The following is a 15,663-nucleotide window of genomic DNA, read 5'->3' as shown; positions in this document are numbered from 1 at the left end:
ATCCCTTTGCACCCAAGAATTGATGTTGGGCAAGCGCCATTGGACACGCATTGGATTCATCACCAGGAGGGTCTGGATGCTGTTCTGGTCGCTGCAAGTTCAGAAACCTTTCACTGCTGCCACAATTTCCACCCCCACATTCATGCCTATAGGGTGCGACTCCCAGCATCAGGCTAGACCACAGATACCCAGGTTAGACCACAGTACCCAGGTTAGACCACAGACACCCAGGTTAGACCACAGTATCCAGGCCAGATCCCAACTCCCCAAAAGCGCTGTCTTCCCCCAGCCTTACAACCTCAGCCACCCTGAGGAAGAGACTATTTCCCACCCAAATTGCAAAGAATAAGCAACCCAGGTGTTTTGTATGCCATCCTGTCTCTGGGTCCCAGGATTCTACCTGGGGGTCTCCCACCTCCTTCTGCCTTCTGGTGGCCTTTCCACTCCCTCCCATCTATGCCCCTGTGACCCCTGGTTAGAGCACAGAGACCCAGGCTAGATCACAAGTACCCAGGTTAAACCATAAAAACTCAGATTATACCACAGTACCCAAGTTATGGGGCTGGAGCGATAGCACAGTGGGTAGGGCGTTTGCCTTGCATGTGGCCAACCTGGGTTCAATTCCTCAGTCCCTCTCGAAGAGCCTGGCAAGCTACTAAGAGTATCTTGCCCCCATGGCAGAGCCTGGCAAGCTACCTGTGGTGTATTTGATATGCCAAAAGCAGTAACAACAAGTCTCACAATGGAGACGTTACTGGTTCCCACTCAAATCGATGAGCAACGGGATGACAGTGATGACCCAAGTTATACCACAGATACCTAGGCTAGACCACAGATACCTAGGCTAGACCACAGATATCTAGGCTAGACCACAGTACCCAGGCTAGACCACTGATACTCAGGTTAGACCACAGATACCTAGGCTAGACCACAAATACCCAGGCTAGCCCACAGATACCTAAGCTAGACACAGTATCCAGGCTAGACCACAGATATCAAGGCTAGAACACAAATACCAAGGGGACTCTCCCTGCCATGAGTTTCTCTCCCTCGTATCAGGACATCCCGAATATCACACAAGAGACACGCTGTTCCTGTGTGGCCTCCTCTCAGCTAAGTTTGTGCGTGGGACCCGATTTCCAAATGAGCTCCACTATGAACGGGGGATGCCAGGCTCGGACATGCCTCTTTGTGGGGCACATCTGGACCAGAACGCTGGGGGCTGGGTGGCTGAGTGGCTCAGCACCTGTGAGCTTGATCCCCAGCAGAGCTGACCTGACTCCCCGGACCACAGCCCGGTTGTCGTCCCGGGGGTCCCGGAAGCACCCCAAGGGCGGGGAGTGAGCAGGAAGGTCTCCCCCTGGAGGCAGACCCCCAGCTGTGATGGCACTTCGGTGACTCTCTTCCCCAGGCTCTCCGGGCGGCCCAGTCACTCCCAAACAGTCGCAGCCCTCTTGGCTCTGCAGGGGAGAAGCCGGGGGCTTCCCTGAAGCGCAGAAACCACAACCCCAGAGTGAGCAGAACTGCTGGGAGGGCTGCAGGGGACCCTGGCGCCCGCGAGGGAGACGGGCCAGGCTGCTCCCTGCCAGCAGCGGGTGGGATTGGATCAGGTTATTCCAAGCAGCACGTGGGCCGCCGCCCCCAGCCTCTACCTGCCGCCCACTCACTGCATCTGTCCTTGCGCCGGAGACAGAAGCGTCGGTCCCTTCCCCTCAGCCATGAACTGGCCTCCTGGAGGGGAAGCCTCTGCCCTGCCCCCCCACCCAACTCCCCCCCCCCCCCCCCGTCCAGCAGAGCCCAGCTGGCGCCGGGCGGGGAGCAGAGAGGGGGCCTCAGTGAGGTGTGTACCCCTGGCAGCCACATCTATGAAGGTGGGGGTCCCTGAGGACCTGCTGGTCGATGCCTCCAGGACAGGGGTCCCTGGATCCGGGGCCTCCTGGCCTACCCTCGGGGCTGGTTGGAACCACCTCTGGGCCATCCGCACCGAGAAATCACCCAACTCATAGTCCCATCCTGGAGTGCAGGGGCTGTGGATGGGGAAGGGGTGAGGGGGGGTGGGGCGAGAGTCAGTGTGGCCATGAGGACGCCATTGCAAGGGAGCTGGGAGAGGCACCTGGCGTAGGGTTCAAACCCCAGACCTCACACACCAAGGCAGGCGCTCAACTGAGCATGCCCGGCTCAGGGGGTCTTAAGTGTGGACCTGCAGGAGGTGGCGGATGGCTAAGAACGTGGCCAGCACAGTGTGCACCCCTTCCCTCTCGCTGACCCTGACTCCCCCTGGTCCCCCAGACCCCGCCTGGCTCTGTCCCCATGAAGATTTCGCCCCTGCGGCACAGCCCCCTTCCCTCCGAGCAGCAGACTGTGCTCACCCACAGCGGCCACGGGAGCCTCCTTTCCCTCCCCCCGGGGTGTCTGCGGTGCTGCCCGGCTGCCCCCATCAGTCACGGGCTTCCCCCTCCGCCTCGCTGTCCCCGCAGATGTGTCAGCCTCGCCTCCCTGCCCGCTAGACCCTGCTCTGCCCAGGCCTCCAGTGCCGGGAGCACTGGGAGCTCCAGAAAGTGCCTGGGCGTGAGCCGGGGTGTGAGCCGGGGTGTGAGCCGGGGTTAAGTAGGGTGTGAGCCCAGGTGTGAACTGGGGTGTGAGCTGGGATGTGAACTGGATGTGGGCTGGGTCAGCTGGGGCATCAGCTGAGGTATGAGTAGGGTGTAAGTTTGTGTGAGCTGAGATGTGAGTTGGGATGTGAGCTGGGTGTGAGTTATGGGTATGAGCTGGGGTGTGAGTTGGGGTGTGAGAAGGGGTGTGATCTGGGGTGTGAGAAGGGGTATGAGCTGGAATGTGAGCTGGGGTGTGAGTTGTGGGTGTGAGCTAGGGTGTGAGTTGGGGTGTGATCTGGGGTGTGAGTTGGGAGTGTGAGAAGGGGTATGAGTAGGGGTACGAGCTGGACTGTGAGCTGCTGTGTGAGTTGGGGTGTGAGAAGGGGTGTGAGTAGAGGTACGAGCTGGAATGTGAGCTGGGGTGTGAATTGTGGGTGTGAGCTAGGGTATGAGCTGGGGTGTGAGTTGGGGTGTGAGTTGGGGTGTGAGCTAGGGTGTGAGCTAGGGTGTGAGCTGGGGTGTGAGCTAGGGTGTGAGCTGGGGTGTGAGCTGGGGTGTGAGTTTGGGTGTGAGCTGTGGGTGTGAGCTAGGGTGTGAGCTGGGGTGTGAGTTGGGGTGTGAGTTGGGGTGTGAGCTGTGGGTGTGAGCTAGGGTGTGAGCTGGGGTGTGAGCTAGGGTGTGAGCTGGGGTGTGAGCTGGGGTGTGAGTTGGGTGTGAGCTGTGGGTGTGAGCTAGGGTGTGAGCTGGGGTGTGAACTGTGGGTGTGAGTTGTGGGTGTGAGCTGGGGGTGTGAGCTGGGGTGTGAGTTGTGGGTGTGAGCTAGGGTGTGAGCTAGGGTGTGAGCTGGGGTGTGAGCTAGGGTGTGAGCTGGGGTGTGAGCTGGGGTGTGAGTTGGGGGTGTGAGTTGTGGGTGTGAGCTAGGGTGTGAGCTGGGGTGTGAGTTGGGGTGTGAGCTGTGGGTGTGAGCTAAGGTGTGAGCTGGGGTGTGAGTTGGGGGTGTGAGCTAGGGTGTGAGCTGGGGTGTGAGTTGTGGGTGTGAGCTAGGGTGTGAGCTGGGGTGTGAGTTGTGGGTGTGAGTTGTGGGTGTGAGTTGTGGGTATGAGTTGTGGGTGTGAGCTGGGGTGTGAGCTGGGGTGTTAGCTGGGGTGTGAGTTGCAGGTGAGCAGGGGCGTGCCTTGCTTTGCCTATGCTGGAATGCAGGGAGCACGGGCAGATGCTGCCCATCCCACAGCCAGCCTGCACGCATGTGGGAGCCAGTGGACTCCGGGGAGGAGGCCCTGAGGCAGGTACGAGGAGGGCTGCTCCGGTCCTGGGAACTGGTTTGGCGGGTGAGTCTGGGAAGCAGGCACGGGGAGGCTGGGATGGTTTATTAGTCACAGGAAACAAGCAGCGGGGCCTGCTCCAAGAGGAAGTGATGCGCCAGCCTGCTGGGAGGGCAGAGGCGGCCACAGCTGGCCCTGAGGTCGCAGTCCTGCCCCTTCCCGCACTGCCCCTGACCCCTCTCGGCCGCAGGCTCTAAGGAGTAGGGAGCCCGGCCCTGCCCGAGCACACGGCGTGCCCTCACAGGGCCACGCCCAGGGGCTGAGGGCGGGGCTCTGGCCCACAGTACCCAGCGGCTCCCGTGCAGGCACAGGAAAGACACACTCCAGGGTAGATATGGAACTCGGACACTCCAGTGGGGGCCTGTGGTACCTGGTTACTCCAGTGAAACCTGCAGTACTCAGATACTTCACCGCAAGTGTGGCCCTCAGACCCTCCAGGGCAGCCTGCAGTACTGAGGTACTGTACTGTGCTACCCAGATACTTCAGTCCAGGTCTGTGATACTCAGATACTGCTGTGCAGGCCTACAATACTCAGATACTCCCATGCAAGCCTGCAGTACTCAGACACTCCCGTGCAGGTCTGTGGTACTCAGGAATTCCCATGCAGGCCGGTGGTACTCAGGTACTCCCATGCAGGCCTGTGGTGCTCAGATACTCCCGTGTAGGCCTACAGTACTCAGATACTCCCGTGTAGCCCTGCAGTACTCAGATACTCCCGTGTAGGCCTGCAGTACTCAGATACTCCCGTGCAGGCCTGCGGTATCTGGATACTCCCATGCAGTCCTGCGGTACTCAGGTATTCCCATGTAGTACTCGGGTACTCCCATGCAGGCCAGTGGTGCTCAGGTACTCCCGTGCAGTCCTGCGGTACTCAGGTATTTCGTTGCTCGCCTATAGTATTAAGACACTCCAATGCCAGGCTGTGGGACTCAGCCCTGGAGTGTGGCACTACGGGGCTCCGGGCCCTGGAACACTGAGGCCCTCTGGCACAGCCCTGGTGGTGCTGGAAGACGGTACACGTGGGTGCCAGGGATCCAACTCAGGGTCACACCTACGCCGGGCATGTGCTCTGGCCCTTGGAGTTACATCTCTGGCCCCAGTGGCAGTGTCTGTTCAGACTAGATTCCTTCCTGGTGGTTGGAGGTGCAGGGGCACTCCCTCTTGGCTCTGTTCTGGGGGTCACTCCTGAAGGTGCTTGGGGGACCATAAAAGGTGCCCGGGGCCACACTGGGTTGGTCAAAAGCACGGCAAGTGCCTTACCCCTGTACTTCTCTCCGGCCCCTGGATTCCTTCTTTTTAAGGAAAAGACTCTATCTTTGCGGCTGGAACGGTCCTCTGTAAGGAGCCAGCCAGGTGCAAGGCAGCTTTTGGGTCCCCCTGGGCCCCTGGCCCTGGTGTTTCCCTAGCAGCTGTGTTTCGGAGAAGCTGGGAGGAATCTGCCCCTGCCCTTCCCCGGGCGCAGTGGGCCTGGGGGCAGCCTAGGGGGGCCCTCTGCGTGGCCTGGGTGCAGGGGAACCTGTATCTGATGGTCCACGCCAGCCAGCCAGGTTTCAGGTTGCCGCTTTGACTGCTGCTTTGCTTCCAAACCCTCTGCCCTAGAAAAGCCATTGTCTTAGCCCAGAGCTGCTCTGCTCCCAGCTGGTACCCTGGGAGTGTGGGCAGCGCTGGCCAGCCCCAGCTCAGTCGGCGCCCGAAGGAGACTTTCAGTGGCCTGGATCTGGAGGAGCCGATCCCCGTCCCCTGGGGACCCCGGCATGCAGGCCGGTGGGGATGTGGGGCAAGGCGTGGCCAGCCGGCACTGGCAGACCGGCCGACCCACTTTCTGACCCTGGGTAGCCGGCTGGCAGTCCCCAGGCCATCCTGCAGAAAAATGCTCAACAGGAAGCAGCCCGAGGCTGGTGAGATTAGCGCCTGCTGCCGGCAGTGTGGTCAGAGCCTGGAGCTCCACCTCCTCTGCCGGCCAGGCCACCGCCCCCTCTGGCTCGGGCTTTCCTGTGTCCATCAGCGGCCCAGGCCTCTGCAGGTCAGGCCGGGAGGCAGGCAGGCGAGGGAGCACTGCAGGAAGCAAACTGGCCAGCTCCTCTCTGAAGCCCACGGACAGTCCCAGAGGGCCACTCCCTTCAGTCTGGGTCCTGGCACCCAGCAGGGATCTAATTTCCTGACAGCAGACAAAACCAGAGCCTTTGGGATGAGTACTGAACTTATTAAACACATGCGCGCACACACATGCACACACATGCACACCCACATGCATAGAGCCTGAGCCTGTGAGCTAAGTGCTGAACTCATTACACACATACACATATACACACGTGCACATGCACACAAACACACACATGCACACACACAAGCATTTACTCACACACACATGCACACAGCACATGCATGCACACACATGAAGCCAGAACCTGCAGGATGAGCACTGAACTCATCACGAACACATGCACACATGTGCATGCACTCATATGCACACACACGCACATGCATACTTGCACACACATGCATGCCACATGCATACATGCACAGAGCCAGAGCCTGTGGGATGAGTACTGAACTTATTACACAGACACATACACACGTATGCATGCACACATGTATACACACATATGCACACACATGCACGCACATGCACTCACACATGCACCGCAGGCCCAAAGCTGTGGGAGCAGCACGGGAAGTGTCCTTCACACTGTTCTGAGGCTCTAGGGCCAAGCTCCCCAGTGAGATCACAACTGAGTTTGGGGGGTTGGAGAGAGAAGGGGGGTTCAGGTATTTGCATGCAGCTGACTCTAGGCCAATACTGGGCACCACACGGTCCCCAACAGAGCCAGGAGTGGCCCTTAGCACCACCAGGTGTGGCCTGAACCTCCCCACAAATGAGCTTTGGGGCCCTGAGAGAAGGCTCTGAGGGCGGGAGGCCCACTCAGCGCTGCTGGCAGAGACCAGGAGCCGTCCCAGGGCACTGCTGGGTGTGGCCCCACAACGGAACAAAACAAAGAAAAGGGTGTGTTTTTGGTTTGGTTTTGTGGTGCCAGGCTGGAGCCCGGAGCCTCCTGCCCGAGAAGCTCGCGCTCCATTACTGAGATGCACCCGTGGGCAGGGGCCACCAGCTAGAGCAGGGCAGGGGCCTTCCTGGTCAGCTGGAAGACAGCGGGAGCGGCCACAAAGGCCCACACTGCCCCCCCCCCAGGGCATCTCTCTGCAACTGTATCTCACATTCCAGTGGAAACATCAGGCTGGGAGAAAAAGACAGAGACAAAAACTAAAATTTAGAAACCAACAATCCTACTAGGAAGGTTTTGGCCACGGCACTTCCTTTCTTGGGCACTAACCTCCTTTCTGACCCGCAGCTCCTCCCCTCTTACCACAGACTCCTCCCCTGGCCCACAGGCTCCTCCCCTGGCTCACAGGCTCCTCCCCTGACCCACAGGCTCCTCCCCTGGCCCAGGCTCCTCCCCTCTGACCCACAGACTCCTCCCCTGACCTAGGCTCCTCCCCTCCAATCCACAGGCTCCTCCCCTGACCCAGGCTCCTCCCCTCCAGCCACAGGCTCCTCCCCTGACCCAGGCTCCGCCCCTGACCCACAGGCTCCTCTCCTGACCCACAGGCTCCTCCCCTGACCCAGGCTCCGCCCCTGACCCACAGGCTCCTCTCCTGACCCACAGGCTCCTCCCCTGACCCAGGCTCCTCCCCTCCAACCCACAGGCTCCTCCCCTGACCCAGGTTCCTCCCCTGACCCAGGCTCCTCCCCCTTGGTGGTCGGGGAAGTTGCCCCTAGCAGCATGCGGAGGACCCACTACCAGGCCTTGGCACAGGCAAGAGCTTTCAGTCCCTTTCCAAGATTCCTTCTTTCACCGCACACTTTTCCTACAAACAAGCCCGGCGTTGATTCCGGCTGTGGCTGCGCGTCCCTCCACTGTGCCGTGCCACCCGGTCCCTGCCAGCAGCCCCCGGCCCGCCCTGGCCCGCGGCGGGACACCACCTTCCAGCACTCCGCGTCCATCAGCCGCAAAGGCGTAAGTAGGGCAGGGGTCACAGGATACACGGTCCAGGGCACTCAATTCCCACTCCGGTTCCTGTGACTAACAGTAAGTCATGCAGGGGTGGGGGAGCACAGGGGTTAGCGCACAGGGCAGGTATGCGCCTGACCTAGGCTCTGTCCCAGCCCCCCGAACTTGGCATGTGCACCGCGGGCATGGTCCTGGTGGCCGGCACTGCATGCAGGACCCAAGCCGTGACACATGCTCTGGCCCTAAAGAGTGGCCCCGCCCTCCCATCACCACCTGGAAGCCCCCCAAAACACAGAAAGAAAAACAAATCACGTGACACATGAAAGGTCTAGTTTTCAGAATGCCAACAGGCGTCAGTAAGAATGTCCGGGCAGAGCTATAGAGAAACACTGTTTATGACAGTTACACAACCTTAATTATACTCCTATTTTAAACTTAAATTACTTTCTTGTTTTTTGGGTTTGGGGCCACACCTGGTGGTGCTCAGGGATCACTCCCGATTCTTTTCCACTGTACTCTCTCTCCCCAGCCCCTTAAACTGTGAGCACTTTTTTTTTGTCACACCCAGCAATGCTCAGGGGTAACTCTTGGCTCTGCACTCAGGAATCACTCCTGGCGGTGTTGGGGGACCATGTGGGGTGCGAGGGATCGAACCCAGGTTGGCTGCATGCGAGCCGAGCGCTCTCCCTGCTACGCCATCTTTCCAGCCCGTTATTACTGTTTCCTGTGCTGGTTCTAGGGCAGAGCCCATGGGCGATGATGCGTGTGCTCTGACTCATCCCTCACGCGGGTCCCTGAGATCTAACCCACCCAGAACGGGCAGCTCCACTCACCAGTTCATTCATCCCCAGAGACTCGAATCACATCCCGCCACTTTGCCATTGTAGCCAGGTGTGGCGAAGCCAGGTGTGGCTTATTTACCAGACTGACTCACTCTTTCTCTCCTTCTTTCCTTCTTTCTTCCTTCCTTCCCTTCTTTCTTTCTTTCTTTTTTTTTTTTTTTTTTGCTTTTTGGGTCACACCTGGCTCTGCACAGGGGTTACTCCTGGCTCTGCACTCAGGAATTACCCCTGGCCGTGCTCAGGGGACCATATGGGATGCTGGGATTTGAACCCGGGTCGGCCGTGTGCAAGGCAAACGCCCTACCCGCTGTGCTATCTCTCCAGCCCTTTCTTTCTTTCTTTCTTTCTTTCTTTCTTTCTTTCTTTCTTTCTTTCTTTCTTTCTTTCTTTCTTTCTTTCTTTCTTTCTTTCTTTTTCTTTCTTCTTTCTTTCTTTCTTTCTCTTTCTTCCTTTCTTTCTCTCTCTTTCTTTTTCTTTCTTTTTCTTTCTTTCTTTCCTTCTTTTCCTTCCTTCCTTCCTCTTCCTCCCTCCCTCCCTCCCTCCCTCTTTCCTTCCTTCTTTCTTTTCCTTCCTTCCTTCCTTCCTTCCTTCCTTCCTTTCTTCCTTCCCTCCCTCTCTCCCTCTTTCTTTTCTTTCTTTCTTTCTTTCTTTCTTTCTTTCTTTCTTTCTTTCTTTCTTTCTTTCTTTCTTTCTTTCTTTTTCTTTCCTTCTTTCTCTTTCAGTTTTTTTAACACACACATACTATTAAAGGAGAAAAGGCAAGCCAGGTTATAATTTGTTTTCATTTAGGATCCTGAGGCCAGAGAAATGAACCAGATTCCCCTTCACTGGTGGGTGTGGTCAAACACTCAAGAAAAAAAATTTTTTATTTTGTTTTTGTTTGGGGGCCACACCCAGCGATGCTCAGGAATTACTCTCAGCAGTGCTTGGGGGACCATATCGACCCAGGGATCGAACCCAGGTCAGCTGTATGCAAGATAAGTGCCCTAACTGCTGTACTGTCTCTCCAGCCCTAGAAAAAATAATTTTTTTAAAGAATGAAATGTTGGGGCCGGAGCGATAGCACAGCACGTAGGGCATTTGCCTTGCACGCGGCTGACCCAGGTTTGATCCCCAGCATCCTATATGGTTCCCCCAAGCACCGCCGGTAGTGATTCCTGAGTGCAGAGCCAGGAGTAACCCCTGAGCATTGCTGGGTGTGACCCAAAAAGCAAAAAAAAAAAAAAAAATGAAATGTTTTGATTTGGTTTTGGTTTTGGGGCCGCAGCTGGTGCTGCTCACAGCTCTGTGCTCATGGAATCACTCCTGGAAGAGCCAGGGGTAGGGGCTGCAAGGGTTAGGCTTTGTCTGATGCTGCTTTTGCCCCGTGCCTCAGTTTCTCTAGATGCCCAGAGATGATTGGTCCCTGCCTCTCTGTGCAGACTCAGCAGCCCGTATCTGGGAAGGGCTGCTAAATATTAGCTCTTTGTATTATGTTGAACCAATATTTAGTTCATCAGTTAAAAATGCAAGCAGGCTAACAGGACACATCCCGGACGCAGAGCAAGCTCAGGACACGTGACTCCCAGGACAAACATCTACCCTGAAGCCCAGATGGGGTCACGCACCACCGCCGGTCAGGCTGGCCTTCCGCTGTCCCCAGGAATGGCTGTTTCTAGAGCAGTGCCTAGGTCTCGGCTCAGGTTCTAAAGAAACCTTCAGGGCTGCCTCTCTGGGTTCGTCTGCCTGACAGCGGACCCCTCCCTACCCCTGCCTCTATGTGCTGCCAGAAACGCTGACTCAATTGGGGACTTTGGTCTGCTAAGTCCCACCCCTTCTAAGTCCCACCCCCACACCAGAGATGGGCTGCCCCCGCTCCCGCACATGCGACTCAGCCTATAACTGCTCAGCACCCCACTCTAAGTCCCTACTGTGCCTGGGGTCTTAGGGGCATGCCAAGTGTGTGTGGGTGGGGGGAATCCAGGATATTCCCTATCCCCGGGGTGGGCAGGATGAGTCAGCCCAGCAGAGCACCATATGCCCAGCTACAGATGGCCCCGGGAAGCCGGCGTGCAGGGAGTTCTCAGGGGGGTCAGCCCCCAAAACTGTGCCAGCGTCTGAGGCAGTGGACACAAGCCCCGCGTGCCCCCCACTTCGTGTAAGTCTGAAGCCGAGCTAGCAAACTGTTGGGGAAAATATTTGGCATCACCAGGAGTGGCCCCGGCCCCTGAATACTACAAGGAGGGTCTGGGGAAAAAATAATAATAAAGAAGGAAAAACAATGTCTCCAGACGAGTGATAGAAGCAGTGCACCCTTTCAGCTGCGCTGTTCAGGACCCTGCGGCCAACTTCACCGTCAAACGCTCCAGCCCCGAGCTAGACCCTGCAGGGGCCACGTCTGAACTCATGTCAGGACTGCAAGTCAGCAGAGAGGAAGGCGACTCCAGCCAGGAAACGTGCTTGGCATCGGGCAGACACTGCAGGAGATTCGCTGCTCGGAGGAAGCTCAGGGGCCGGCTATGGGGGGAGAATAAGGGTCACCTTCCAGGCCACCTGGGACTCGCTCCCTTCCCCTCGTCCCTGTCTGCAAACTTCCACGATGGAGGTGGAGAGAAAAGGGTTTGAGCCATGCCACTCCCAGGAGAGCCGGCCAGATTTTCAATCCTCTCTCTCTCTCTCTCTCTCTCTCTCTCTCTCTCTCTCTCTCTCTCCCTCCCTCCCTCCCTCTCTCTCTCTCTCTCTCCCTCTCTCTCTCTCTCTCCCTCTCTCTCTCTCCCTCTCTCTCCCCCCCCCCCTCTCTCTCTCTCTCTCTCTCTCTCTCTCTGCTTGCGTTTGTGTCAATATTATGCTGAGGAAACTTGCCCAGGAGAGCTGCCAGCACATAGCCTGGCAGACGGGCAGGGGTGGAAGTGGGATGGGGGGGCCTCATGGCAGGATTCTCCGTGGCCAGGGGAGAGCAGGGGGCTCCCAGCTTCACCCCCACGAGCCAAAGAACGGCCACTCACGCCAAGTTCAGGCCACAGAACAAATCACTGTGGGCCAGGAAACGAAAGCGGCGGACAGAGGTGTCTCCCAGGCAGACAAAGGGGACACTGCGACCCCTGCACAGCAGCGGGGTCACCCGGAACCCCTGCTTGCACAGCACCCTCCTTTCCCACCCCAGCGGCACTGGTCAGTGAGGGGCCCACACTAATAGACTAACCGAGTCCTGCAAGCCTCCTCCCAGCTGCACCGGACAGACAGCGAGGGAGTCGCAGGGAGGAGGCAGGGTCCCTGCTCCCCAACACCCCAAAAATAGGGTCTTCCACTCCCAAACACCCCAAAAACAGGGTCCTCTGCTCCCCAACACCCAAACAGGGACTCCTGCTCCCCAAAACCCAGAAAACAGGGTTCCTCACTCCCCAACACCCAGAAAACAGGATCCCCTGTGCCCCAACACCCAAACAGGGTCCCCTGTGCCCCAATACCCAGACAAACAGGGTCCCCTGTTTCCCAAAACCCAGGCAAATAGGACCCCCTGGTCCCCAACACCCAGAAAACAGGGTCCTCTGTGCCCCAACACCCAGAAACAGGGACCCCTGCTCCCCAACACTCAGGCAAACACGGGGCTGGTGGGGGCACTGTTTGAGGAGCACTGAGCTTGGAGCACTCTCTGCTCTGAATGTGGAGGCAGCGAGCACGGCAGACACGCAGTGGAGACGCACCCGGGAAGCCAGAGCCCGGGCGCCTGCTGCAAACCCCTAATCAGGGGCTGTGGCCAAGACTGGCCAAGACTGTCCTGACCCCACAGCTGCCTGTGCGGCAGTGAGGTCACCAGGACAGTCCGAGAGGCTGCCCATGTGTGTGGTGGATTTCGAGTTTTCCTTTTCCTTCTCGCCTCTGGAATTCGCGGCCCAGGGCGCCACTTCAAAGGTGGACTCTCCACAGAAAGGCCGTAGAGTCCGGACGCTCCATTCCTGCCTTCTGCCTGCCGACAAGGCCTCTGCCACTGGCTGCCCCTAATCACGGGACACGCTCTCCCAGGCCCAGCGGGGACGCCGGCCGGCCAGACAGGCGGGAGCAAAGCCAGAAAGGGCAGAGGTGAAAGGTCTTTCCCAGCTGGGCTCCTGGACCCCCGGGCCTTGGAGGAGCCTGTTCCCAGCTGTCTGTGCTCCCCTAGGAGGGGCCCTGTGACCTGCTCCCTGGGCAGCAACTGCTCAGAAACTGAAGCCCACTGGAGAGGAAGTTCAGGGGTCTCACTGGTGACAGGCGGCAGGGGAGGGGAGGGGGATGGCGGGGGGGGCAGGCATGCTGGAAACGGCAGCTGGAGTGAAGAGGAGCACTGGGCCTGCACTCAAGGAGTCTGCTGAGAACAGCAGGGTTTGCGGGTGGCCACTAGGCCCTACACACATACACACACACACACACACACACACACACACACACGCACGCATGCGAGCACACACACACACATGCAAACACATAGGCCTTCTGGAAAAGGCTCTTTAAACAAACAAACGAACAAAAACAGAAAGGATGCCCTTTGGGACAGGATGGAAATTCAAGTTCAGACACACTCTGCCTGATCATGACACATCAGGAGGCCCCGAACCCCCCAAACGCCCTTCCAGGAGCAGAACCTTAACCACCGTTCTCTGGACCAGCCGTGCCACCAAGTGCTACAACTGCTTGGTACAAAGTTTCACTTAAGTTTCATTTTTAAAAAGACATAGGGGCAAGAGAGATCACTCCAGGGGCTAGCAACGCTGGAGGCCCAGGTGTGGACTCATCCCACTGCTCACCCCTGGAGTGACCCCGAGCTGGGCTGGGAGCCCCTCAGCACCACCAGTGAGACCCAAAAGATTTAAGGGACAGGCGAGATAGTACAGGGGTGAAGGCATTTGCCTTGTATGCAGCACACCCTGGATGGAGCCCCGGCACACATGGTCCCCCACGCGCTGTCAGGAGTGATCCCTGAGCACAGAGCCATGATCAGCCCTGAGCACAAACCCTCCACCCCACCAGATAATTTTTTTGTTTTGTTTTTTTGGGGAGCCACACCCGGGGTGCTCAGGGGTCACTCCTGGCGGGCTTGGGGAAGCAGATGGGATGCTGGGGATCAAACCCAGGTGGTCAGTGTGCAAGGCAAGCGCTCTGCCTACTGTACTATCTCTGGCCCACCACCAAATGATTTTAAAAACTAAGTATTCAGCCCACGGTCGACTGAGAAGTGAATGCTGGGCGAAGCAGTAGACGGCGCCTGTGCTGAGGATGTGGGAATTCCTCTCATCAGACCCTTTGTTCCAGAATCCAGAGTAACAGAATGTGCACGCACTTCAGCCCGAACTGGACTTCCTAATGGAAAATACGCACTGCATGCTGGTGACTCACTCGCAAGCCCTCACTTTGGAAAGGAGAATCTTTTCTCTCCTGCAGCTTCCAAGGCGCCCTTCAGTGGGTCTTGGTGTGCTCCCCACGGCAGTGATCCCCAGGAAGGTCACTTCCATCTCTTTGATGGAGCAGTCGTTCTGAACCATGAAATTAAATCTCTTGGCTCTGTTACATGTGGTACGAAATAGACATCCGAAACAGAATGGAAGGTTCTGTGGTTTTCTCTTGAGACCTCAGCAAATGACCAAACTTGGAGCTTTTCAGGGCAGAGCACACACTGGGATGATCTGATAATAATTTAATTCATGATTCTCCTGCGCACTTTCGGTACTGGCAGGACTTGGCGGCGTTTGAACCTTTTTAAAGCGGACGCTAACGAAATGGTGAGGGGAGCAGAAAAAGAGGAGATGGTCCTTCCAGTGCTGGGACCCCAAGCTACGTGCACTCACACACCGGGGGCCAGATGTGTTCCGGAGAGTGGACACCACCCCCCCAGGACCCCCCACGCACTCTGCTTAGTAAAGCTGGTCACCAGACAGAAGACTCGAATTAAAGCTCTGGCACTCCTACCTGGTGTCACTAACTGGTGGTGACACCATCTGGGATATCAGGGAGTCAGCCCGGGTGACCTATAGGAGCAGCCCTCGGGGTCTCTGAGCCCTGTGGCATCTCCAGCAAGCAGTTCCTTCCCTCTTGGGGTCTCAGTTTACTCATCCATACTATGGAATTAATAGCTATTCTTGCAGAAGTGTGAAGATTAAAGGAGCGGGTCTGGCACAGCACCACTGCCAAGGCCGTGGGGAAACAGAGGACTTGGCGCCCAACTTCAAACGCGGCGGGGCGGCGCGGGAGTGCGGTGGGGCTTTCAGGCCAAGGATTCACAGGAGACAAAGGTGCCACCAACGGTTTTCTGCGGAGCCTCTCCCCACCCCCCGGGGTGACCCAGCCCCGCGGGCACTCACTGGCTCGCTCTACAGGTGCCAAAGGGGAGAGAGCGCCGGGCGGCGCGGGCTCCTCGCCGTCCCCGCGCCCGGCCCGGCTCTGCGCGCTCCGTGCCAGGCGCAGGCGGGGCCCGGAGGCCGGAGCCGGCGCATCCCTCGGCCCGGCCCGCGCCCGGCCACCGCTGCCCTCCGCCGCGTCCCCGGGGTCCCCTCGTGCCGCGCCCCCGCCGCCGCCGCGCGTCACTCACCCAGCGTGGCCACCGCGCCCGCCTCGAAGAGCAGGCAGTCCCCGCGGCCGCGCGCCTCCAGCAGGACGCTGCAGTCCCCGGCCGCGTCCAGCCGCGCCAGCAGCCGCAGCCCCTTGCTGAGCGCCATGGGCGCCGCCGCCTGCGCGCCCGCCCGAGTTTCACTTTGCGCCAACGCGGCCGCGGGCGCAGGCCCCTCCCCGGCCAGGTGAGCGCTTGGGGCCACCCGGGCTCGCGGCTCCCCCCAGCGGCCAGGCGGGGCGCCCACCCCGCGCCCGGCCCGCTCGGGAGGCGCCCGGGGCCCGTGGGCGCGGCCCCGACGGGCAGGGCCGGCCCCGAGCGCTGCTCCGCTCCGCGCG

At 58.6% G+C, this 15,663-nt stretch overlaps 1 protein-coding gene across 4 annotated transcripts in view; it reads right to left on the bottom strand.

Annotated features, from left to right (window-relative positions):
• The window catches only part of SYNJ2 (synaptojanin 2), an 81,105-nt gene extending 65,655 nt beyond the window's left edge, over positions 1–15,450 (bottom strand). For all 4 annotated transcript variants that reach the window (XM_055134900.1, XM_055134902.1, XM_055134901.1 and 1 more), the window contains exon 1: positions 15,308–15,450. In XM_055134900.1, the coding sequence (XP_054990875.1) occupies positions 15,308–15,434 (127 nt within the window). In that variant the 5' untranslated portion in view covers positions 15,435–15,450. The remainder of the gene's footprint in view (positions 1–15,307) is intronic.
• Between the last annotated feature and the right edge of the window lie 213 nt (positions 15,451–15,663).

The sequence above is a fragment of the Sorex araneus genome, chromosome 4, assembly GCF_027595985.1.
Source record: "Sorex araneus isolate mSorAra2 chromosome 4, mSorAra2.pri, whole genome shotgun sequence".
Taxonomy (NCBI): Eukaryota; Metazoa; Chordata; class Mammalia; order Eulipotyphla; family Soricidae; genus Sorex; species Sorex araneus.
This window is presented reverse-complemented; position numbering and strand designations above follow the sequence as displayed.